Source organism: Hipposideros armiger, unplaced genomic scaffold, assembly GCF_001890085.2.
Source record: "Hipposideros armiger isolate ML-2016 unplaced genomic scaffold, ASM189008v1 scaffold_110, whole genome shotgun sequence".
Lineage (NCBI taxonomy): Eukaryota > Metazoa > Chordata > Mammalia > Chiroptera > Hipposideridae > Hipposideros > Hipposideros armiger.
The window spans coordinates 2677396-2701183 of record NW_017731460.1 but is presented as its reverse complement, the minus strand read 5'-3'; the positions used below and the strand labels follow the sequence as shown (position 1 = coordinate 2701183).

General features: G+C 51.1%; 1 protein-coding gene across 1 annotated transcript in view; it reads left to right on the top strand.

The window, feature by feature from the left end:
* ITGA11 (integrin subunit alpha 11) overlaps positions 1 to 22203 on the top strand; it is a 125277-nt gene extending 103074 nt beyond the window's left edge. The window contains exons 18-30 of the mRNA XM_019647254.1: positions 1343 to 1453; positions 4949 to 5034; positions 5852 to 6059; positions 7732 to 7830; positions 8869 to 8945; positions 10790 to 10879; positions 11774 to 11864; positions 12874 to 12987; positions 13196 to 13282; positions 15153 to 15263; positions 15362 to 15457; positions 18679 to 18792; positions 19481 to 22203. Coding sequence (XP_019502799.1) covers positions 1343 to 1453; positions 4949 to 5034; positions 5852 to 6059; positions 7732 to 7830; positions 8869 to 8945; positions 10790 to 10879; positions 11774 to 11864; positions 12874 to 12987; positions 13196 to 13282; positions 15153 to 15263; positions 15362 to 15457; positions 18679 to 18792; positions 19481 to 19552 — 1356 coding nt within the window. The 3' untranslated portion in view covers positions 19553 to 22203. The remainder of the gene's footprint in view (positions 1 to 1342; positions 1454 to 4948; positions 5035 to 5851; positions 6060 to 7731; positions 7831 to 8868; positions 8946 to 10789; positions 10880 to 11773; positions 11865 to 12873; positions 12988 to 13195; positions 13283 to 15152; positions 15264 to 15361; positions 15458 to 18678; positions 18793 to 19480) is intronic.
* Positions 22204 to 23788: the final 1585 nt, after the last annotated feature.

Sequence of the window (23788 nt, the reverse complement as noted above, 5' to 3'; positions counted from 1 at the left end):
TGTCCTAGACCATGGCCACCCACACTCATGCCCCAGAGCAAAGGCCACTGGGACACACTACCTACGACTCCACTATGCCATCCTCCAAAACCCCCTCTTCCCCAGCTTCCAGGTGCCCACTGTTTCTCTAGCAGGGGATGAAATTTGAGGACGGAGGGGGCTCAGCGAGGTCTAGTGGCGAGAACAGGGTCAGCTGGCAGGGACCATGAATGGAAAGGAAAGGATAAACAGGCATCAGCTAAAAATAAAAACCAAATAAAGCAGGCATGGTGCGGACAAGCTGAGAGCAGGGACAGAGAGAGACCAGCCTGGCTGAGAGGGAAAACCAGTGGGAGCCTGGTGCCCCATTTTCTGCATAAAGAAGAGGATGAGAAGTCCACCTCATCCAGAAACTCCAAGTACCCAGGCCACAGCTCCACCTCAGGGACATAAGCAGAGTCCCCCCTGTCCCCAGTATGCAATGGGTAAAGTCAGAAAAGCGAGCAGGGATGAGAAGTCCTCACGGCTCTCAGCATGGTGCCCCGTCTGATGTGCTTGTGCACTGGTTCTCGAAGTGTGGTCCCTGGGACCAGCAGCATCCCATTACCTGGGAACTTGTTAGAAACGCACATTTTCAAGCCTCATCCCAGGCCCGCTGAATCAGAAACTCAGGGGCGGGACTCAGTGTTTTAGCAGCCCTCCCCTTCCCAGGATTCAGATGCAAGCTCAAGTTTGAGAGCCCCGGCCTTAATACAAAGAAGCCCCTCCTGTCAGGATTTGGGTTCCCTGGGGGAGATTTTTTAGGCAGCTCTACGCAGCCCCTCTTACCATCAGTCCATAGGACCAACCTGAATCACCCCTATTTTGTTCACATGTTTGTTCATTTATTGATTTAACGTACTTACTAAGTCCTGTCACGGTGCTAGGACCGTGCTAAGAGGTTTTTAAAGGAGGAAGACTGACACACAATCAGATCGTCTGAATGCCATGTGGAAGTGGCCGTAACAGATCTGGACAGGAGATGGGGATGGGTGCTCCCTGGCTTCCTGGAGGCCAACGTGTTGGGGAGATGGGGGCCCCCGGCCTTAAAGGATGAACAGGAGCGTGGTGAAACATCCAGGCAGGCGGATTGGCATACGCAGAGCCCAGGGTCCTTTCCAGGAGGCACACGCTTCAGCTGTGGCCCGCACTGGAAATGTCCATCAGCCCATGACAGCTCCTTTATCCTGAACTCATGCTGAGGACCGGCAGGACACTGCCCACCCAGCTTAGGGCAGTGAAGTCCTCTCTCAGTGGACTTAGCCTAGCCCAGAAACAGACATTCCCTCGGCACTGACTCCTGTTCTCATCTCCTCCCACCTAGGACACCGCTGACTACGTGAAGCCAGTGACCTTCTCAGTTGAATATTCCCTGGAGGACCCCAACCATGGCCCCATGCTGGACGATGGCTGGCCCACTACCCTCAGAGTCTCGGTACATCCTGGCACACAGGGCACACAACTCTGGTGCATACCCCACCCCATGCCCGCCCTTACCTCCTCCCAGAAGCCCTGAGCTGAGTGTGCTGGGTACAAAGGAATTCTCCCCTTAGCACACCTTCCCACCTCCCCCGGCACACCTGCAACATGGCTCCTTCCCTCCTCCCTTGCGACCCGTGCTGAACAGTTTCTTGAGGGTAAGGACCAGGCCTTCTGTTCAAGGTTCCCTCATATCCCCAACACAGGGCAGGAAGCACTGAGTGGGTCACAAAACCTGAGAATCACAAGATTAGAATAGGTCTTAGATCTCAATCTCCCAGCTTCCTTACTTACAGATGAGGACACTGGAGGCCAGAGAGGGCCCGGTCTGCGGCTTATTGACTGACGGACTGATTAACAGACAATCCTCTCACCCGCTCCTAAGTATGCCCAAAATGGGGGCTTTTAGCCTCACCCTTGGCTCTGGCCCCATCTTCAACCACGTTTTCTAATCCCTGGCTCTAGGAACATCAGAACTTTCTGGAATCTGACACTCAGATGCCCCCTCAAAGAAAATGTCAGACAGTAATCAATTCAGTCAGAGCTGTGCTGGGAGAGCAGGCAAAATTTGTAAAAATGGAATATCTCATACCTGAACCCTGGGGATTTAGGAAATGACTCTAAAATAGACCACAATGCTGTTAAGACCATGATCTATGAGGTCTGGTCTCCGAGAATGTCTCTGAGAATTATTATACAGAATCTAGCCAGCAGACCACAATTTCAGAATTACTCTTTCTTGTTCTTACTTGTATTTCTCCAACATAAAAAGAACTCCAACAGCAACGCTTCTGAAAATCCCCTCTGCTCCCATTCACCCCCACTGGCCCCCCCCAGCTCCCCCAGCATCCCCATTCCCAAACCTTCCACAACCTGCTGTCCAACCCTTGAACTTCACACCTTCACCCTTTCCTCCTGATTCTGTGTCACAAATGCACGAGAGAGGGTGCCTTAAAATGCAGTCCAAGAGAGGGAGAGAAAGGGGCTGGCACAGCTGGAACCCCATTAAGGAGCCAGGAGAGGAGAAAAGCTGTGTGCACAAGTCATTAGTATTTTTCCCCATCACTATAATTACAAAGTCGCTACAGCAAATGAATGAGTGAGTGAGTACGTGTCATTCATTCTACAGGCATGTAGAAGCCCATGATGCAGATTAACACGTAGGGGGTACTCACTGCTCTGACACTTGATCTCCATGCAAGGCGGTGATAAGGGTCATAGGCCAGGTTGAAGAGCTCAGAGGAGGTGTAATCAAGCAGTCAGATGATAGGGCAGGGGGGCTTCCTGGAGGAGGTGGCTTTCGAATGGACCCTAAAAGATAGACAGGATTCAGATATGCAGAAATGGGAGGATGGGCTTTTTTTGCTCCAAGAAAGCTGACAATATAACTAAGGTACGAAAGTGGGGAAAAGTAAAGTGAAAGGATATATAAAGAAAGGTGAGAAATAGAGCTGGAAAAGACCGTCTGGAGCATATTCCTGAGGGCTTTGAATAGCAGCTAAATTTCTAGAAATCTTATTAATCTGGATTTCTAGCCCCCAGCAAATTACGAATTGTGAATTAAGTTCGCAATTAAGTTTGCAAACTTAATTGTCAGACCTCGTAAAAACATTCTTCCCATCACTCTTCTTCAAATTCTTATTTAGCATTTTCTAAATGCCCTGCACTGTTCTAGTGCTGTGGTATCTCACCTCTTAGGGGTAGGGGCCATTCCATATAATTGAGTGGAACAGTTGCTTATCACGTTAAGTTATTCCTTTTAATGAACTGGATAGAAATTTCCCCGAAAGTTATTATGTAGTTTTCACACTTCTTACAGTATGCTGGGCAGGGGTGGAAGGTATCATAGATTTAAAATTACCAAGATGACACGGGTGCTAGAATACAGCGAAGCCCCTGAGGACTACCAAAGTGTCTTGAACTATGTCCCTTCACGGAATGGCCTCGCTTTGTGCTACTTCATATAACCCTGCTGTCTCCTTTCCTGGCCGCTTATCACAATTGCCTGCTTCTAGCTGCAAATCCACCATGTGATGGGGAAGCCAACGGGCGGGCTTGATAGAAACGTGTCTATATTACCAGGACATGGATCTGAGTGAGGGGTAGGGAGCTCACCTTTGAGAAGAGTTACTGAATTTGAGGTATGCATGGCTTCCTCTGAGTTTGGGCTGTGTTCTTGATGGTGACAGTTGCTACACCTCACCTCCAAATTTAAGTACCTAACTGCCTGCTGAGCATTTCACCCTGGAATGGACCACAGGCACTTCAAACTCAACATGCCCCAAACTGAATTCCTCCACTTAACCCCTCCACTTATGGAGGAATGGCGTGCCATCCTTCCAGACACTAAAAAAAAACAAAACTCAGCCAACATCCTGGATCCTTTTCTCCCTTATCCCTGACGAACTCCATGACCTATGGGCCCCATCTCTGAGGTCCCTGACCTGTTTTCTCCTCCTCATATCAACCACCACACTGTGACCATCATCATGTCCTGCATGAACATTGCAGCGGTCCCCTCAATGGTCTCCCTGCCTCTGGTCTTGACTCTTCAAGTTCATTCATCCTTGGCAGTCAGAGGGAGCCTTCAATATATAGGTCTGGCAGGACACTCCCCTGCCAAAAACAGTCAGTGGCTCCTATCAGTTGCAAGGCACGACCCCAAGGCCCTTAAGAATTGGCCTCTGCCGGCCTCTTCATCTCCTCTACTCCTTACTACAGCAACACCAAACGACCGTTCACTTCCCTAACTCACCATGCTGCTTCGCTTCCCTAACTCACCATGCTGCTTCGCGCCTTAGGGCCTTTGCACGGCTTGATCTTCCTCCTGGAATCCCCTCCCCATCTGGTCCATCCAGCTAACTTGGTCACCCCTCAGAATTCTGACCTGCGGCTCTGTGAAGCCTTCTCTGACCATCTACAGGCCAGAATAACTGTTTCCTCCTTTCTGCCTCTTCCTCATACAGATTTCTAGATCATTTTTTGCACATTTCACACTATAATTATTTGTTCACACACCAATGTTCCCCATGAGCTGAGCGCAGAAGCTGGGTCTTCCTCATCCTATAGCCCCAGTACCAAAGACCTTGCCCTCCACACAGTAGATGATCAATAAATGTTCCCTGGAACTGCTCTGGTGGGTAAGTGGGGATTTTGTGGCACCAGTGTGGGGATTTTGTGGTACCAGTTCTTCCCCTCAGTGAAGAACTGAAAGAGACCCAGGAGGCGCTGAGTTTTGAGTCGTGTTTTATAGAAGGAGTATCTATGCCAAAGCGTGAGAAACGCCAGTGTGCTGTCTGTGAAAAGGGAAGAAAAGCTGAAGCCCTTGTCGAGTGCCGTAGAGAGAGGAGCTGGTGGGCTGTGGGGGTGAGGGATGGCCCGCCGCACAGATGGGGACTCCAGGCTATGGGTGCCCTATCCAGCTGCCCACCCCTGCCTCTCCCCGGCCCAGGTGCCCTTCTGGAATGGCTGCAATGAGGACGAGCACTGTGTCCCTGACCTTCTGCTGGACGCCCGCAGCGACCTGCCCACAGCCATGTGAGTTGGCGCCTCCTTGCACCCGCCCCCCGACTCCTCTTCCTTCCTTCCTGGTGGAGCTGGGGCTCCCAGGGCCCTGGATTATTTCCTGCACATCCTCCTCTAGGCACCATGGATCAAACACAGAACTTGCATCCTGGGACTAGTGCAGGCCCTGCTTCTGACTCCTGTGTGACCTCCCCTGGGCAAAACTCCCCTCTCTGGGCCTCAGTTATCTACTTTGTAAAATGCATACAGTCTAATCCAACCTCTTTGAACTTGGTTTAGAAAAAGGAATCCTTCCTTTGGAGCCTATACTACAAAACACATAAAAGGTGGAGGCCAGGGACCTGGAGATCCAGGTACTCATCCTCCAACCCCCAGATTAGGTGACCTTTGAAGTTCATTGACTGACCACTTGAGCTCCACGCTAAGGAGGCTAGCAGAGGGTGCCCACAATCCCTTCGAAGAAACAAACTAACACACAAGGAAAAATAAGGAACAATGTCCTATTTTAAATGTATTTAATAATTTTCAAATAATTTTTGCTCAACTTTTACCCAACTATGAGATGACTTAGATAGAAGACATATACACCATGACATGTACGTACAATAAATAGAAATAGCACATCCAAACCTCGTAGGAGGATGAAGAAACAAAAATTCCAATCATGTAGGCTAATCATCAGAATTGTCTTTACATTTAGCTCTGAGCTTCCTGGTAGTCAAAGCAAAAAAGGAAACACGCTGAGTGGGGAGGTGATGCATGAGTAGTGAGGTCTATCCCTGCATTCCCCATACCATCAGCCTGACCCCTAGTGGTCTCTTTCCCACAGGGAGTACTGCCAGAGGGTGCTGAGGAAGCCTGCTCAGGACTGCTCTGCATACACGCTGTCCTTTGATACCACAGTTTTCATCATAGAGAGCACGCGTCGGCGGGTGGCTGTGGAGGCCATGCTGGAGAACAGGGGCGAGAACGCCTATAACACAGTCCTAAATATTTCACAGTCAGCAAACCTGCAGTTTGCCAGCTTGATCCAAAAGGTAAGACCACTGCAACCTGCCCAGCCTGCCTCACGCAAAGGACAGAGGCAGGAGAGGAACGGTCCAGGCAAGGGCCTGGTTGCACATTACAGTCACCTGGGAACTTAAAAATGTCTGTGTCCAGACTTCCCCCAGAGATTCTAATTGACCTGGCGTGCAGTGGGGCCTGGATCAGGTGCTTTTAAAGCTGCCCAGGTGAAGTCAGTGTGCAGCCAGGGCTGAGAACTACCAGTAGAAGGGAGTCTGAGACCTCTGGGAATGTGTGGGGGAATGTCCTTCAGCCTGTGTCTTTGGCGCATGCACGTACACACACGTACACACACACACCATGCGTGCGCGCACCAACGCGTACACACCCTCTGCCTATAGTTTGTCCTAGGCTTTCTCAGCAGGGTCCTTCCAACAAGAATCAGGACAAGTTTCTCCCACTTGAAAACCTCCTATCATTCCCAGTAGCTTTTACAACAAATTCCAAACTCCTTATTGTGTCATTCGCCACTCACCACCTGCCATCTCTGCCCTCACTCCCACACCCTTAGCCCCACCAGCCACTGCAGTTTCCCAGCACACCTACTCGTTTGCACCAAGGCCCTTTCCACTTCGGTCTCCTACCTGGGACCCCTTCCCTCCTCTGCCTGACAAGCTTCTGCTCTGTCTTCGTAACCACTTACAATGCCTGGCACTGTGCTCAGCTCTTGGTATGCATTTAACCCCCACAACAACCCCATGAGGTGGAGGTGGTGGTGGTGGTGGTGGTGGTGGTGGTGGTGGTGATAGCAGCCATATATGAAGTGATTACACGAGCTGGAGCATTGAACTAGGCCCTGCCTTTACATGCATTTATCACTTAATCCTCATAACAACTAAATGTAGTAGATACTATTATCCCCATTTAACAGATGAGCAAAATGAGACCCAAGCAAATGAGTACCAACTAGCAGCACTAGCTAGTGCACTGTGTTGGGTCCCTTCCCTCTGGACACTTGGGCCAACTCAGTGGGGCCCCAGACAAGCCGGGGAGCCTGGTGACATTTCCCCCTAAACTCTGCCAACCTTTTCTCAATGCCCGGCAGCCAGTGAGAGACCAGGTATAAAGAGCCTTGAACCGGACAGCGGTGGGAGGGTTTGACGGGGGCGGAGCCACAGAAAAAGGAAAGCAGCACAGCCTGCAAGTCCGACGGCAGCAGAGGCTCCGGGGAGGTCCTGAGCAGCCCCAAAAGCTTCATTTCAGGGCCCAAAGAGATCCTTTCCAATCCTCCCGATGGAAAGGTCAACCCAAGGGCCACAAAGCCAGGGGGAGGCAGGACAGCCAGACTGGAGAGTCTTTGAATCCCAGCTCCATGCCACTTTCCAGTGGTCTGAGCTAGTCACTTCCCATCTCTGGGCCTCAGGGTCCCCACCTATAAGTAGGATGATAAAGCCTGCATCCCAGGTTGATGCAGAGGGAGTGACAAGGCATATACCTGGAGCGCTGGCCCACGCTCCCCACAACCCAGCACAGCTGAGCAGTCCCCACCCCTGCCACACCCGAGCCTCCAGGGGCCTTGTGGTCCCAGTGTCAGAGGGGCTGTGCTATAGCTTCAGCAGGGGTGATGGGGGGTGGTGGTGGCCCCCAGGCCTGGATCTCATGCCCTATCTAACTGCTACTCCCATGTCCCCTACCCGCCCCCAGGATGATTCTGACGGCAGCATTGAGTGCGTGAACGAGGAGAGGAGACTCCACAAAAAAGTCTGCAATGTCAGCTACCCCTTCTTCCGGGCCAAGGCCAAGGTAGAGGCTGGGGAAAGTTCAGTGAGGGACCAGGTTGGTTACTGGGAGGCACTGGGAGGCAAGGGAAATGGAAGAGAACAGAGGGGAGAACCGGGGAGGGAGGGAGAGTCCTGTGGGTGGGTTTTAAGTGTGTTCATTTTTTTCCCCATGCAATGACATTCAAACGGCCTAAGCAGACAGCCATCTAGAAGGCAGCAGCCCCAGGAGAGCACCTTGGTCCTTTCACCTCAGGGGCAGTCCTACCAGTCCCACCCCATCACTCTCTACCAATTATCCCACTGTCCTTTATCCTAACAAGTTTTCTAAATGTCCAGTCTCTGTCATCATGCTGTACATGGGGAGAAAAATAAACACTTCTCATGCACCTGCCATGTACTTAAAGGCATAGGTGTGTGATGGGAGAAGCAAATTTGCAGGGAAAAGGAGGTAAGCTCCAGACCTTGGGGGTGTTAGCCCATCCCTCCTGGGCAGTGGACAGCCACTGAGAGTTCTAAAGCAAGAGAAGACATAACTGAGGCCAAACTGCTTGTAAAGCAGGAACCAGAGGGGAGCTTGAGGCAGGAGCCAGCAAGAGAGTAGCAGCATGTTCCCAGGAGCAGGGTCTGCAAGGCTGGGGCAGGGGGAGACACAGGGGAGGGAGATCAGGGCTCCTCGTAAAAGAATCTTCCCAGTGGGACACAAGTCAAGATTGTAGTTTTGGGGTGAGACTCTGACAAACCAGGGGCCCTAGAGTGAAGCCCCAGGCAGCCAGCACACAGCTCAAGCTCCCTATCCCACCCCTGCTGCTCCCCGGGAAAAGGGGACCCCAGGTCTCCTGGGGAAACCCCAGGAGGGTCAGACCTGAGAAGAACACAGGGGTCTGTGCAAAGCTCAGCTCGCATTACTCTAGCACCTGGTCCTCCCTCCCCCAGCCCACGCCCAGCCAGCAGGGCCCACCCAAGTGGGCAGGGAGTTGGGGGGCTGGACCAGGGCTGGTCTGGGTAATGCCCAGGCATGTAGTTCCCAGCCACCCCAGCTGCAGTGACTTCTTCTTTGCAGGTGTCTTTCCGTCTAGATTTCGAGTTCAGCAAATCTATCTTCCTGCACCACTTGGAGATCCAGCTCACAGCCGGCAGGTCAGGGCCTTGACCACTCCTTCCTCCCAGGTCACTTCTTCTGGGCCCTGTTCTGCTGCTAGGAACCGCCCCTCCTCAAACTGAATCTCCCCCCCAAGCCCTGTCCGTTAACTGCCCCACTCTCAGAGGGCCCCTAGTCAGTACCCAGGTGTGGGCCAACCTACTGCCTGCTATACTGCCACCATTCATGCTTAGGTGGTCTGGATATAAGTAATGCCCTTATCTTTATATAGTATTTTATATAGTAGCTATTTTAAAACCCTACAGTTATAAAGCATTGTACATATAATATCTCAGTCAGTCCTCACAGCAGCCCCCTAAGATAGGCAAAGCAAGAGTTATTCCCCCCACCTCCTCCCAAGTTACAGATAAGAAAAGGGAAGCTCAGAGAGGTTGGGTGAATTTCTCAATGACACACAGCATGTAAATCGTACATCTGAGAGCTGAACACTAGCCTACTCCTTATCCAGGGCTCCTTCTGTCCTGGTCACCTCTCTCCCCTTGGAAATTTTTCCATTTTTAAAAGAGCTTCCCTTACTCTGTGTAGGCCTGTCTGTCTGTCTCCCATGGAGTTTGCTATATAGGTTGACACTGTGAATCACCCAGTTTCAGTAATAAACACACTTTTTTTTTCCCCCCCCAGAATTATTTCTGGGTGGGAACGTAAGGAGGCAGGAAGGGATTCTGACTACTCTGGAGCCTTATAAACGGCCAAAACCCTCCTGAGAACTTCTCTGCACTGAGAAATCAATAGTGCAAGCAACCTGAACACCAACATTCCAACACACACACACACACACACACACACACACACACACACACACACGAGTTCAGAGGTCACTGGAGGGAGCACTGGGGATCAACACACCAGCATGTGCTGTAGTTAAGCAAATTGTACATTTTGGTGAAATTCTCACTTAACGTAAGACAGAGTTTGTAGGATGTCTTAGTATCCTAAGGCCTCCCTCATGCTCTTCCCTGCTTTTAGAAAACATCGTCCCATTCTCACGGGGAAATGAATGTACTTGCACAGTAGTGTCTTTGCACAGCTGTGGGTTTTTGTGAATCAGATGTGTGCAGGACGGGGACACTGCAGTGTCTGCGTGTGTCAGGTATCCCCTTTCTAACTAAACCCCTATCCTGGGGTAAGCCTTCCAAAGGGAATCAAACTCAGTGCGTGTAACGAGAAGAAATCATGTCTTCCTAGCTCTGAAATTTTTTCCCCTGGTTGTTCATTGTGCTCAGATTAAAAGGCAACACATTTGACAAAACTCCCTCCAAATGTCTCCTAGTTTCACTATCCAGCCTTTTCAAGGCAGCAAAGCACCCTCAGCCAACCTGTGGGAGCTGCCGCCGCCCTAGTCAGCTCAGGGGGGTTGGTTCAAGGATAACCAAACCACTCTACTGGGGAGTCCTCCTCACTTGGGCAGAGCAGGCAGCCTTTGTCCCACAGGTGTCATCTCCCTTCGCGCCCACAGGCCAGGATTTGCTCCTCTGACCGAGGAGGGCTCGCAGGCAGTTAGTGGCTAAGCCCACACAGGGGTCCTCCCAGCTTCTGTCCAGTCTCTCCCTGCCCCACACTAGCCCAGATGTGCTGCACCTAGAAAGGCAGCAGGAAAAGCCGATGGCACCAGTTCCCCTGCCGCCTGGCCCTTCGCCTCCTGGGAGATAATTCAGGTTCCCTCTCTGGCTGTCCTAGTACTTATGAGCCCTAGAGGAGCCAGGATTCTCTTCCTCCGTCTACCTCAGGCCCCCCCTGCCGCAGTGAGCCGGTAGATGTGTGGGCTGAGCTGGGTGGAGGGAGGACCAGCCCCTTCCTGACCACGCTGCCTTGCTCTCTGCAGTGACAGTGACGAGGAGGAGAGCACCAAGGAAGACAACACGGCCCCCCTGCGCTTCCACCTCAAATATGAGGCCGACATCCTCTTCACCAGGTGGGCCAGGGGAGGGGAAGAGAGGGGAGGCATGGGAGGAGTGAGACTAAGATGGGGCACCCTCTGGGGAGCCCTGATAGGGTCGGAGGTCCCAGAGGCCAGGCCCTAGTGCTGAGGGCCTGTGAGATGGAGCCAAGTGTGTCCCTGAGGGGTCAGAGAATACAGCCCCCTCAACCATTGTGGGGAGGTGGTGTCAAAACAGAGGAAGAAGACAGGCCCCTGGCTCCCAGGGAGCACTCATGAGGGGCAAAGGGGGGAAGGCTGGGGCAGCAGGCGACATCCACCCCAGGTGCAGGTAATAAGTAGGGTATGATCCGTGGAGAATTTTAAAATAGTAATAAAACCTACTAAGTCCTTCTGCTTTTCATTACCACCTCGTCCCAGCAATTCTAAACAGTGTCAGTGAGAAAATGCTCCTCCGCAGGCAGACCGCTCCTACATCCCACACCCCTGGGTGTGCCACTGGCCCTCAGTCTATCCTCTGAGGGCTCCCAGGCAGATGGAAACATCTGGACGGAACAGCAAACACACAGAAGGAAAGTTCAGGCCTTCCCACGGCCACCGCTAGAGGCTGGAACGGTGAACAGTGGGCGGGCTCATGCTCACAAGAGGCATGCCCCTGGGCAGAGAGGCTAGGGCAGGGATGGTAAATAACTGACACTTCTGGCCCATGCCTATTCCACACACCAGGCAGACGTTGCTAATGGATGTCAGCATCTATTCCTGCTGAGCTTCAGAATCCTTCTCAACACAATGCTCCCAATGCACACAAGAGGAAACCTATTTTTTGTGGTCAAGGAGGAGGCAGGCCCATGCCCACACCCTCTTTCATTCATTTATCCATCTAGCCTACACTGACTGAGCTCACGGCGGCCCTGTCCTCTGTCCCTGCAGGAGCAGCAGCCTGAGCCACTATGAGGTCAAGCCCAATAGCTCACTGGAGAGATATGATGGCATTGGGCCTCCCTTCAACTGCATTTTCAAGGTAAGCCTGGAGGGGAGCCAAGCAAAGAGTGAAGGACATGAACTGAAGATCCCCTGTTTGAATCTGGAATCATTGCTAGTGTTAGGGTCACCTTAACCCTACCACCCACTTACTGGATGACTTTAGGCAAGTCACTTCCCCTCTCTGGGCCTCTCAAGTCCTCATCTGGAAAATAACAGTGCGAGACTGGGAGGATGTATCAATGAAGATTAGGTGTGGCTGCATATAATTTTTTAAGTTTTTTTTTTAAATACTTAAAAATGAAAAAACAGGGTCTAAATGCACTGAGGTTCTTTCCCATAAAAGAAGTCCAGAGTTGGCAGCTTCACAAAGTCATCCAGGATTGAGTCTCCTATCTTTCTCTTCCACCATCTTCAACATGCAGTTATCAACCTCGAGTTCACCTCACAGTCCAAGGTGGCTGCAGCTCCAGCCATCACATTCTCATTCCAGGCAGCAGGAAGAAGGAAGGGCAAAGAGCATGCCCTCCCTGCAAAGAGCATGCCCTCCCTGCTAAGGAATTAACTCCTTGGCAGCTCCTCACACATCCAGTTACCTCTCACTGTTCAGAACGTTGTAATTTAGCTGTAAGGGAGCCTAGACAATGCAGTTTTTTTGTCTTGGTTTCTGTCACTAAAGAAGGTGGGTGAAGAGAAATTGGATCTGTGGCCGAGAGGGGGAGGTGTCAGCGCCAGGCAACAAAATCCCCCAGAACCAAGAGGAGTTGAAAACGGAAGTGACCCTGGCTCTCCAGCCTCATGGCCCCCTCACTGATTTGTCCTCAGCCTGCAGGAGCCCACCCCTTTAAGGATCCCTGCAGTTCCTGGGGGTGATTTGGCAGGGCCTTCAAGTTTCCAGCGTGAAAATGCCAGGGGGGGCTTGTAGGAGCCCCTTTCCCAGGCCTGGCTGGGGGGCTGCCCACAGGGGCTGATTGGCCCCTTTAGACCTTGTTCTCCTTTCCCCCTCCAACGGCTGCTGGTGCGCTGACACCTCCCCCTCTCGGCCACAGATCCAAAACTTGGGCTTGTTCCCTGTGCACGGGGTCATAATGAAGATCACTGTGCCCATCGCCACCAGGGGCGGCAACCGCCTGCTGATGCTGAGGGACTTCCTCACCGACCAGGTACCTCTGCTCTTGGGAGCCAGCTGAGGGGAGGGGATGGAAGAGACAGACATACCCTAGGTGGGTCCCAAGTCCTCAGACCCCAGCTCCTTCTCCCAGGCCCAGGCCCAGCTGGGCTTTCTCTGGAAGGGGAGGCGGAAGGAACACCCCTGGATGCTGGGTCTGTGGGCGCTGATTGTGAGGCTGGTTGTATGTGTCCCCTGTGCAGGCGAACACGACCTGTAATGTGTGGGGAAACAGCACCGAGTACCGGCATGCCCCAATGGAGGAAGACTTGAATCGAGCCCCACAGCTGGTGAGCATCCCCCAAACCAAGAACCAGGGGGGACAACAAGGGGAGAGGAGTGCTGCTTGGGCTCTGAGGGCTCATTCTCCTTATCCCGTGGTTTGTCAGTAAGAACTCGTTGAGGAAACCTATATATGTGCCCGGCCTCAAACCAGGAGGAAACAGAATAAGGAAAAGGTATTTCTTGCCCTTAGTGAGCGCACCATTCTTCAGGAGACGCAAGAGTGAGTGCCTAAGAAGCCAGGGAACAGGCCTGTGATACGTGTCAGGAGAGTGACAGCAGGCGCAGACAAACTCAAGTGAAAGAACGGGGAGAGAAGACAAAAACACTAGCTTGAAAAGATTATCTGCACCCCTATATTCGTTGCAGCATTATTTACAATAGCCAAGACATGGAAACAACTTGTGTCCATCCATGGATAAAGAAATTGTGGTATACATAGGCAACAGAATATTATTCAGGCATAAAAAAGGAAATCTTGCCATTTGCAACAATATGGATGGACCCTAAGGGCATTATTGAGTGAAATAATTCAGACAGAAAAAGATAAATACCGTATGATCTTTTTATATGTGGAATCTTTAAAAAACAAAAATGCTTACAAATACGAAGAACAGATTGGTGGTAGCCAGAAGCAGGGGATGGGGTGGGAGAATGGGTGAAGGGGGTAAAAAGGTCCAAAAAAAAAAAAACCAAGGATGATGCACCTGAGCCTAAAAGGGCCATAGGATACGGATAAGCAGAGGGAAGGAGAGCGAGCCAGGTGGGATACCGCTAAGAAGGCCAGGACATACACAGCTTGTATCGGAGATTTCGACCACATCGGCTGGGGCCTCCCTGCCTCAGAAATGAAAGGCATCTCAGCTTCAGCCTCCCAAAGCCCTCCCCAAGATACCTGCTAGATTCCAGGTTTATGTTCTCCGGGCTGTCCCTGTCTCCAGAAACCAATTTCTGTGCATGCTTTCACTCACTATTCCTTACCCAGACAAAAATCTTAGCTGGTTTAGTTTGATTTCCCCAAACAAGTGCCTCACACTAAGCATTTTTTGAGTGTGGCACAATTTGCTGAAGACTTGGGCTTGGGCAGGGTCGAGGTGGCTGCAAGAGAGTGACACAAATAACTTTAATCTAATACTTTCTAATTATCAGTCTGATGATTTGTTTGGGTTTTCTATTAAGATGATATCATCTGCAAATAATAATAATTTTAACTTTCTGTTCAATCCTTATAAATTGTTTTTCTCGTCTTACTGCTCTGGCTAGGACCTCCAGGGTGATGGTAAAGAGAAATGGTGACAGCCTTGTCTTGATCCTGAATTTAAAGAAATTATTTTCAATTTTTCATTATTAAATATAATACTTGCCATAGGTGTTTTTGTTTTTGTTTTTGTTTTTGTTTTTTGTAAATACCATTTATTCAGATTCAGGAAGTTCCCCAGAAGTTATCATAAACAGAAACTGGATTTCCTAAAATGCTTTTTCTGCATCTGTTGCAATAATCATGTAATTTTTTTTCCTTTGATCTGTTTGTACGGTGGTAACATTTATAGGTTCCCTAAGGTTGAACCAAAGTTCTGTTCCTGGAAAACACCCAATTATGCACAACTTCAAATGGAACATGGCATATACCATCTTTACCTTGTCCTCCAGCCATCCCGCAGCAGCCCCAGCCCATGAGTTCGCCTCCTCTCTCCTTGTTCCCTGTCCTGGGTCCCTTCCCCCACCAAAAGCAAAACCCCCCATGGTTAAGCAGTGCAGCTGAGCCATGTCTCTGGTGGCCCAAGCCCCTGCTCACACTCTCAGGTCATAGCTAGGCTTCTGCCTCCCCTGCTCCCCAGAGCCTGGTCGCTCACCCCTGAGACCCACCTTCTCTTTCAGAATCACAGCAACTCTGATGTAGTCTCCATCAACTGCAACGTGAGGCTGGCCCCCAACCAGGAAATCAATTTCCATCTGCTGGGAAACCTGTGGTTGCGGTCTCTAAAAGCAGTAAGTAGAGCAGCTGGGCTAGGCTGGTAGGAGGCAGGTGCTGGGGAGTCTCCCACCGAGGGAGGGGCCAGCTTCTGACAAGGCCTCTGATTATGCAGCTCAAGTACAAGCTGATGAAAATCACGGTCAACGCAGCCTTGCAGAGGCAGTTCCACAGTCCTTTCATCTTCCGAGAGGAGGATCCCAGCCGCCAGGTGAGTCCCCTGGAAACCCTGCAGACCTGGGCTTGAGCCAGGCCAGCTTGGGAGGAAGTTGCCACTTCTCTTACAGTTTTCCTACACCCTCTGCCATGTTCTTCAAGCAGAGAGATGGACAGACCTGCCAAAAGTTAATGTGGCATCAGAGGAGAGAAAAAAAGCAATACAAATGGGCCTTTGGGGGCAAAAGTGAAAAGGGGGCCAGAAGTAGGCATTCTCCTAGTGCGTTGGGGGCACCGGACTCTGCTCCACAATAGTCCCATTGGGGCGGAGAGAAGAAGGGAACCTGCATATTTTACACTAGAGCAAACTGGAACTGGAGCCCAGGCCTACCTGCCTTGGGGTGGCTCATTGACTGGCTCCAGCAGCAATGAGGCTGTGTCTTGGGCAGGTTGCCAGCCTGGAATGACAATCCCACTCCTGTCCTCCCCATCCATTCGCACCTCAAATCTAATGAAATGCACATGAGCTGTGCTTTACAAGTCCAGTGTGAACTGAATTGGTGAAGGCGAAGGGATGCAATATGTCTTGGCATGAAACTTTTTAAATTGGGTGAAACCAGACTGTTGTAGATCAGGTTGGCTTGAACCAGGGTCTAGGAAAGCGGCGGGGCTGTGCTGTGCTCTCCTGGGGAAAGGAGAAGTTAGGTCCTGAAGAAAAGCCCAGTCCTCTGCAGAAATGGGCATCTTGGGCGTGGGACACTGCTGCCCTCCACTGGCCATGTCCTGAAACTGCCAGCCTGGGCTTCAGGTGAGAGCTCCGTACCAGATGCCAAATAAGCCCCCAGCCCCATCCCAAGAGACTCTGGAGAGCAAAACAGGCATGGGCTGGAAGCCAGGCATGAACAAAACACACAAATACCCATCACAGATGGGAGGGGGGGCGTGCCAAGCAGATGGCTGGCGGGTGCAAAAGTCCAGAGGCAGCACGCAGGGGACCCACCCAAGGAGCGGTTTTATTTGTTTATTCGTTCATTCAGCATTTGTTGGGTGTCCCTCCCATGACTCGGGCCCTCAGGGGATACAGAGATGACTTAAGCAGACAAAGTGATAAGGACAACAAAGTGGATGCGATCTGGGGGTGAGCATAGGTGCTGGGGGTGAGAGGTGCTCACACTTTCTGGAGACAGTCCACTTGAACTGAATCTTGAGAGAGATGTTAGAATTTTCCAGGTGACCAAGCGAGAAGAGGCATGTTACAGGCACCCCACACACACAAACAACCTCCCTTCCACACTAGTTCATCTTTTAAGTGACTTCTTCTCCTTCTACTCCCACCCCATCCCCACCCCCCCAAAAAAAATCTCTCTTATGCTTTCTGGATGCCTTACTTCTCTTCCTGAAACCCAGCAACCCAAAATGTAAGCCCCTGTTGGCTCCACTCTGAGGTAGGTGCTGGGGGTGGGAAGGCTTTTAGGGCTATTTGTTGAGCCCTAACCATGCACCAGGCACTGTAACAGACACTTCATGCGTTATCTGTGAGGTATGATTTACCACCCCATTTTTCAGATGTGGAACCTGAGGCTGTGTGAGATAAGGCAGAAGGAGAGCAGTGACTTGTCTCAAGTTGAATAGTGACTCAGTGGCCAAGCCAACACTCTACCATGCTGTTGCAGGGGTTCAGTCCGTCAGTCTGTCAACATGTTGACTGAGCTCCTACACTGTCCCAGACGCTGTTCCAGGCACTGAGGATAGAGCAGTGAACAAAACAGATAAAGCCCCTGCTCTCCTGGAGCTGACATTCCAGGAGGAAGAAAGGCAATTAACATAAACATACATATACAAGGTCAAGTGGGGATAAGGTCTACCACAAAAGACACAGGCACGTAAGGGTGGAGACTCAGGAGGTGCTATTCTGTACAGGGAAATTGGGAAAATTCTCTCCAATAAAGTGACATCAGACAGGGACTATGAGCCTGCCAGCAGAGGAAACAGCAATGCAAAGGACCTACAGTAGGTCTGTGCTTGGCATGCATGTTGGAGGCCAGGTGGCTGGAGAGCTGGAGTAGAGAGCAGGAGGGAGAGTGGGGAATATGATCAGTGGGGTAAGCGGGGCCCGAGAGTGCAGGGCCTTGCAGGCCAGTGCAAGGACTTTAATTTTTACTCGGAGTGATATAGGAAGACTTGATGGCTCTGAACAGAGCGTAGCTCCGCCTTCTTCTGGCTGCTATGCCGAGAACAGACTGTAGGGGTCGAGGCAGAAGCAGAGAGGCAGTTAAGGTGGCTATTGCAGTCTCCACGTGGGACATGAGGGTGCTCAGACCCAGCAGGTAGCCCTGGAAGTGGGAGGAGTGGCCATATTCTGTGTGTTTCAAAGGTAAAACGGGCAGACTGCTGATGGAGTTCATGTGGGTGTGACAAATACAAGGGAGGTGGCCTGAACAGAAAGGAAGGACTATGCTGCCGTGTGCTTTGACGGGAAAGGAGTTGAAGGAACAGTTTTGAGGGTGAGGAGTGAGATCAAAAGTTTGTGTAGAGACCTGTTAAAGATGCTAGGCAGGCCAAGTAGATAGTCGGATATGAGCCTGGAGGTCAGCAGAGAGTTCAGGTAGAAGGTAGAAACGTCAGAGTGATCAGAGTATAGACAGTTAAAGCCCTGATGAGTGACTTAGACCATGGCTGCGTTAGGACTTTCACGACCCTGGGCACTTTTGCCTTCGGGGGTGGGGGGGCCCGTCCTCCATAAAAATATTTTTTTAATTACTAGTGTATGATTGTGTCCGTATAAACACAAATATAATCCGGGCAAGATTATATTCATTTTTTTTCTTCTAATTCTAAAAGAAGTTAGATCCCATTCATGGGTCCCTAAAAGTGCTGCGGGCCCTGGGCACTGTGCCCACTTGTGCCCACTGTGTAAGTCGGCCCTGAGCTCACCAAGAAGTGACTGTAGATAAAGAAGAGGTCCAAAGGCAAAACCATGGGACACACCCACATTTAGAAATTTGGGAGATGATGAGGAAGCAGCAAAGGCAGAAAAATGTCTCAAAGAGGAAGTGGGATGACCTGGGTCACTTAACTGTCCACTGTACAGGAGCAGGGAGCTCTGGGGACTCTGCAGGCTGGGTGCCACCCATCCCTCCAGCATCTCCCTGAGAAAGAGGATGCAGCCCTCCCCCCAGGTGCCAGCTGTCTCCTGTGCCCTGGCCCTGCCCCAGGTTGCCACCCCGGCCCCAGAATAGTAATGCTACTGACCTGGCCACCTCCCTCCCTTTGCAGATCACGTTTGAGATCTCCAAGCAAGAAGACTCGCAGATCCCCATCTGGATCATTGTGGGCAGCACACTGGGGGGCCTCCTACTGCTGGCCCTGCTGGTCCTGGCACTGTGGAAGGTGAGGGCCCCCATTGGGTGGGGGTGGGAAGCAGCATCCTGGCTGGTTAGCCCATGCCTGAGGCTCCGGCCACTGCGTTCTGTGGCCAGTCCCCACCTTCTCCTCCTCCCAGCCTCCTCCCCAGAACTTGCCTACAGATACAGCATCCAGCCCTCACCACCGCAGGCTGATAGGCCACCAGAGGGCATCAGCCTATGGCTCCGTCCCTTGTATAGGTCCTTTTGAGAACCTGATGAAAGCTAGGGTTCCTCTCATCAGAAAAAAAAGCAAGTACACACAACCACAAAATGGCTCCAACGAAGTCAGGCTTTTAACAAAAGCCCTCCAAAGCCCTTCGCTGTCTCTGAGCCTCAGGTTAAGAAGCCCTGGTCTCAACCTCCTCCTGATATAGATGAGGTAAGGGAGGCCCAGAGAGGAGTGTGGACTGGGCCGAGTCACACAGTAGGACTTCTTGCCTCCTGACCCAGGCTCCATTCACTCTGTTCCAGCAACCCCCCCACCAGTTAAGTGGCCCACTGTGAGGCCCACAAGGGAATGGGGGGAGGGGTACTCATTGTGAGCTGGGGTATTCAGGAAGCCGGCTGAGGGAAGAAGCCTGACTGAGGGGTAGTGGAGGGAGAGCAGGAAGGGGAGTTAGGCCTTGTTCACTCAGCCCATTCCTGAGACTTCTGCCTTTGCCTCCCCACAGCTCGGCTTCTTTAAAAGTGCCAAGCGCAGGAGGGAGCCCGGTCTGGACCCCACTCCCAAAGCGCTGGAGTGAGGCTGCTGAAGAGGCTGTGAGTTGATGGGGGCCAGGCCCAGGTGGTGTGCAGGCCCCGGCTCGGGGCCCCACGGAGCTGAAGCAGAGATGACGCCAGCTCCTAGCTTTGCACGACCTCATCTGAGAAACGGAGCCTGCTCCCTCTGAAGAGAACTCAAGCCAGTTTTAAGAGGGACTGCCCTACTGGGAGACCAAGGCATCCACAACACAGATCCTTAGAGATTTAAAGGGGCCCCTCCCAAGGCACACCCCAAAGCCTCCCCCAGGCTCTGTGGGGGCATTTGCTGCCCCCACCACTAAGGTGCTAGGAAGTCCTAACCATCCCCATCCTCAGAAGAAACCCAGAGGAAGACTGCAAATGCCGACCCACTCCGTACATTCCAGGCCTCCAGTTCCAGTAGGACCCAGTGGGCCAGAAGATCTGAACTCTGGCTGTCCTCCCCTCCCCCCATGCTGCCTCTCCCGAGTCACACCCACCCCTCCTCCAGGCAGGAGATAGGTCCCCAGAGCTCCCTCTGAATAACCGGAGCCCAAGGGCTTAATGGTGACAGCTGCTGGCCAGGGATGAAGGCTCTGGGATGTGGAGACTGTGACAGACAGGCAGCTGCGACCCAGGATACGGGGCGCCCCCCGCCCCGAGATGGGGAGTCACCCTGGTGGGTTTACACTGACAGCCAGCCACCCACACTCACCCACCGTGCTCCAGACACCCGCCCCCTCCACCCTTCCCCCCCTCTCCCCGCCTCAGCTGCCGCCCCTCCCCGACGCTTTTGTTTCCAGGTACATCCGGAAGCGTGTGGATGACGCAATCCCTAGGGCCCTGTATTTCTACTGCGTCTTCCCTTGAAGCCTGCCCCGTCGCGCGGCCCGGCTGCAAGCTGGGCAGTAAGGGTAGGAGTGAGGAGCCCTCCCTCCCCATGTCATCCCCTCCCTACACACACACCACCTCCCATCCCTCCCTTCTGTCCACCCGTGCCCCGGAGAAAACCCGGCTGGCTCGGCTGGTGCTGCCCACCGGTCCTGTCTGGAATGCACTGAACAAGGCCTGTGCAATCTCGGTGGCAATTATCTGATCCGCAGGACCATGCATGGGACAAGTGGTACCACCAGTGAGGGCGCCCGGAGGACAAGAGGCACACCTGGTGCCCAATGGAGTAATTTATGCCTTAACCTTGTTTTGAGGTAGAAATGAAAGGGGGATACATCAAAGGCATCTGTCCCCCGTTACATAGTGCGACCTTTACTGTCGTAAATATTTTTAAGAAATTAAAAAAAAAAGTGTTTAAAAATAACCAAGGCACTGACTTCCCTTTCTGTGGGCAGAGAAGGTCCTAGCCCCCCACTCTTTTCTTTGAAGGAGAGGAGATGGATGAGGGACTCCCAGCTTCCTTCCCATTATCTAAGTATTGGGAAAGGACTGGTCCACCATTTGCTCCCAGAACATCCCCTCCAAGTGGCTGCCTGGTCTGGGATCAACATCTCCAGCGATGGCGCACTCCCCCCTCCCAAGACCACCCGTTCCGTCTTTGGCTAGTTTGGATGGTGAAACCCACAAGTCACTGTAGCTTCTGCCTCTTGGTTCCAGTTCTTCCGTCAGGCCTCCCACACTCCTCCAAGCTAGCATTTCAGTGCTGACCTTATACGCTGACTTCAAGTTTCTTCACCTTACACATAGGCTGTTTTTAGACCAAGTTGTCCCATTCTATTCTTGTGCCATTGTAATCCCAAGAGGCCAAAGTAGAACCTTAGAAGTTATTTGATTTTGTTCCCCGACTAATGATGCAATCCCTAGAGCCAGAGAAGTTAAGAGGTAGTCCGAGGTCCCCGGTCAAAATCAAGACACATCCCAGGGCAGCTCTTACACCCTGCTGTCATTCTAGCCCAGCCTCAAAGGGCTTAGTGAAGAAGGAGTCGATATAAAAGAACTCTTTATGGGAATATTTTTTTCTCAAATCGTGAAACCAAAGTCAGAAGGAAACGTTTTACAATCATATTTCATCCGCATCATTACCCCCATGAATGGAGTAACCTGGCTGGAGAATTGATGAACCCACACTCGAAAGTGCTTTGTTTGATTTAGCACCAAGTCTTCTATCAAAAACCATCAAGTCTGAGACAGTTTTCTATGGAAACCTGACTTTTAGAGATTGGCATTCACAGTTTTAAAAATTTCCATGTGTAACCACACTTCAGGCCAAAAAAAAAAAAAAATGTCTGCAGGTCAGATGCAGCCGTTATCTTCAAGCCCTTACACTGTGTTACTCGTTTCTCTTTATCAAGTCTCCCTTTCCAAATTATTTGCTCTGGCATATAAACATCCAAGACTGGCCTTAAGATGGCCAGTAAGGCAAGCAGAGAAGATGCATTTTATAGGGAGCAAAGCCTCATGGCTAAGCAGTTTCTCAGGCCTGGCTACATATTAGAATCACCTGGGAGCTTTAAAAGCTATCTATGCAAGGGCCCACTGCAGGGATACAGATTTAATTGGTTAGGAGAGGGGCAAGGCATCGTTTTGTTTCAAAGTTCCCCTGGTGGTGAGAGTTGAAGTCAATAGGTAGGTGAACATCTAAGCTAGAAAACAAACAAGGGGTTAACAGGCACCAGTGACCTATGATGAGTAATGGGAACTGCTCTCATCACCATGATGTTGAAATTAACTCAGCTCCAGCCTGGAGTTTGGAAGACTTTCTCATTCCAGCAGTCTCCAGAGTGGGATTTGCTGCAGATTTTTGCTATTGTCTGGAAGAGGAGATGAACTGCAGTCTCTGAAGCAATTTTGGCATTCAGTGGCAAGCACCCCAAAATGCAACCTCAAATCAACATTAAAGTTCATATTGTGGTTCACAGATGGATGTTACTAGCAATGTTGTATCTGGTAGTTAAGAATAATTATTTATGATGGAGCTAAGGGCTGAAATCAAAGTGTTAACATGAAGTGTAACCAACTTAAAAATGGCTCAGTCTTTTAAAAGCATTACTGGCCCATCCTAGACACTACTCTCAACAAGCTTAGACTTCCAGGTGGCCACGTGACACTTAAGCAAGTCTGCAGCAAAAAAGTACACACGAGAAAAGCATGCCGGGGGCAAGGTCTGACTCTTGTAAACCAAATTACCAACAGATGGTAGTTTTAGAATTTGGTGCACAGATTGTGGGGGTTTCTTGAGTCCTAGGCGCACGGTCCAGTAGAGGAGAAAGACCTCCAACATGCAGTTATGAAATGAGATGTGCGAGATGCTCTGGGTGGCTTCACAGTTGATTCTGACATGGTGAGACCCCATGTGGGATCGGGCAGGCCCTCCGAGAAGATAACGAAGCTGAGGGGCAGACCTTGGGTAGGTTCAAGAGGCCTCAAGTCCTGCTATATCCAGTGTTCTGCAGGCAAATGGACATCAATTACGGTGTTGGTCAATTCCAGCCAGCTGAGAGCTGGAAAGGAGAAACCCAGGCAAGAGTGCTACTTCTCTTTGGCGTTAAATAGTGTGGGTATGCAAGCCCGTAGGGCAAATTGTGCCTCTTAAAGTACGTTATGTATCCAAAGCAGAGCTTCTCAAAGTGGGGTCCCAGAGCCACCTAGAGCCCCAGACTAAGTTCCACCTAGACCTCCCAGGTTCGATTTCTATGAGGTAATTTCACACACATTAAATTTAGAGAACCAGCAATCTAGAGCCATAACATTCTGTTCTTCTCTAAACTTCAAGGTCCGTTTCTTAATCAGTGCAGCCCTTCTCAGCTGCCCTTGGGCCTATCTTGGTGGCAGCTACAGAAAAATCCCCAGCAAAAAACCCCAAGGAATGTCCTTCCTGTGCAAACAGTGGAGTTTCTAGGTTTTCTTTTTGTTATGGAAGGTGGTATTTCTTAGCAGGATAGGTATCAGGTGGAAAGGGCAAAGTGTTGACTTGAACACAACAGAGGGGGATAACTCTGCCAGGGGACATGTGGAAGAGCTTCTGGGAGACAAAGTGGAACTCGCCTTTCCTAGAGGTCTTTAAGAGACACGTTGCTACTTCATCAGTACTCATGAGCTTTTAGTGTCAATACTTTCCCAGAATAAGACACTAGACTTGTGTCAGTCCCTCTGGCTCCAAGCCCCAAGATGCCAAACAACCTGTAACAGAAATAGCTGACTTACGCATGCCCCTTTTCTGGCATTAATGACTCACTGCAACCACACCACACCCTAAACAAGAAGTGGCCAGGTCTTTCCACTACGAGATGTGCCTTCGATGACTTGAC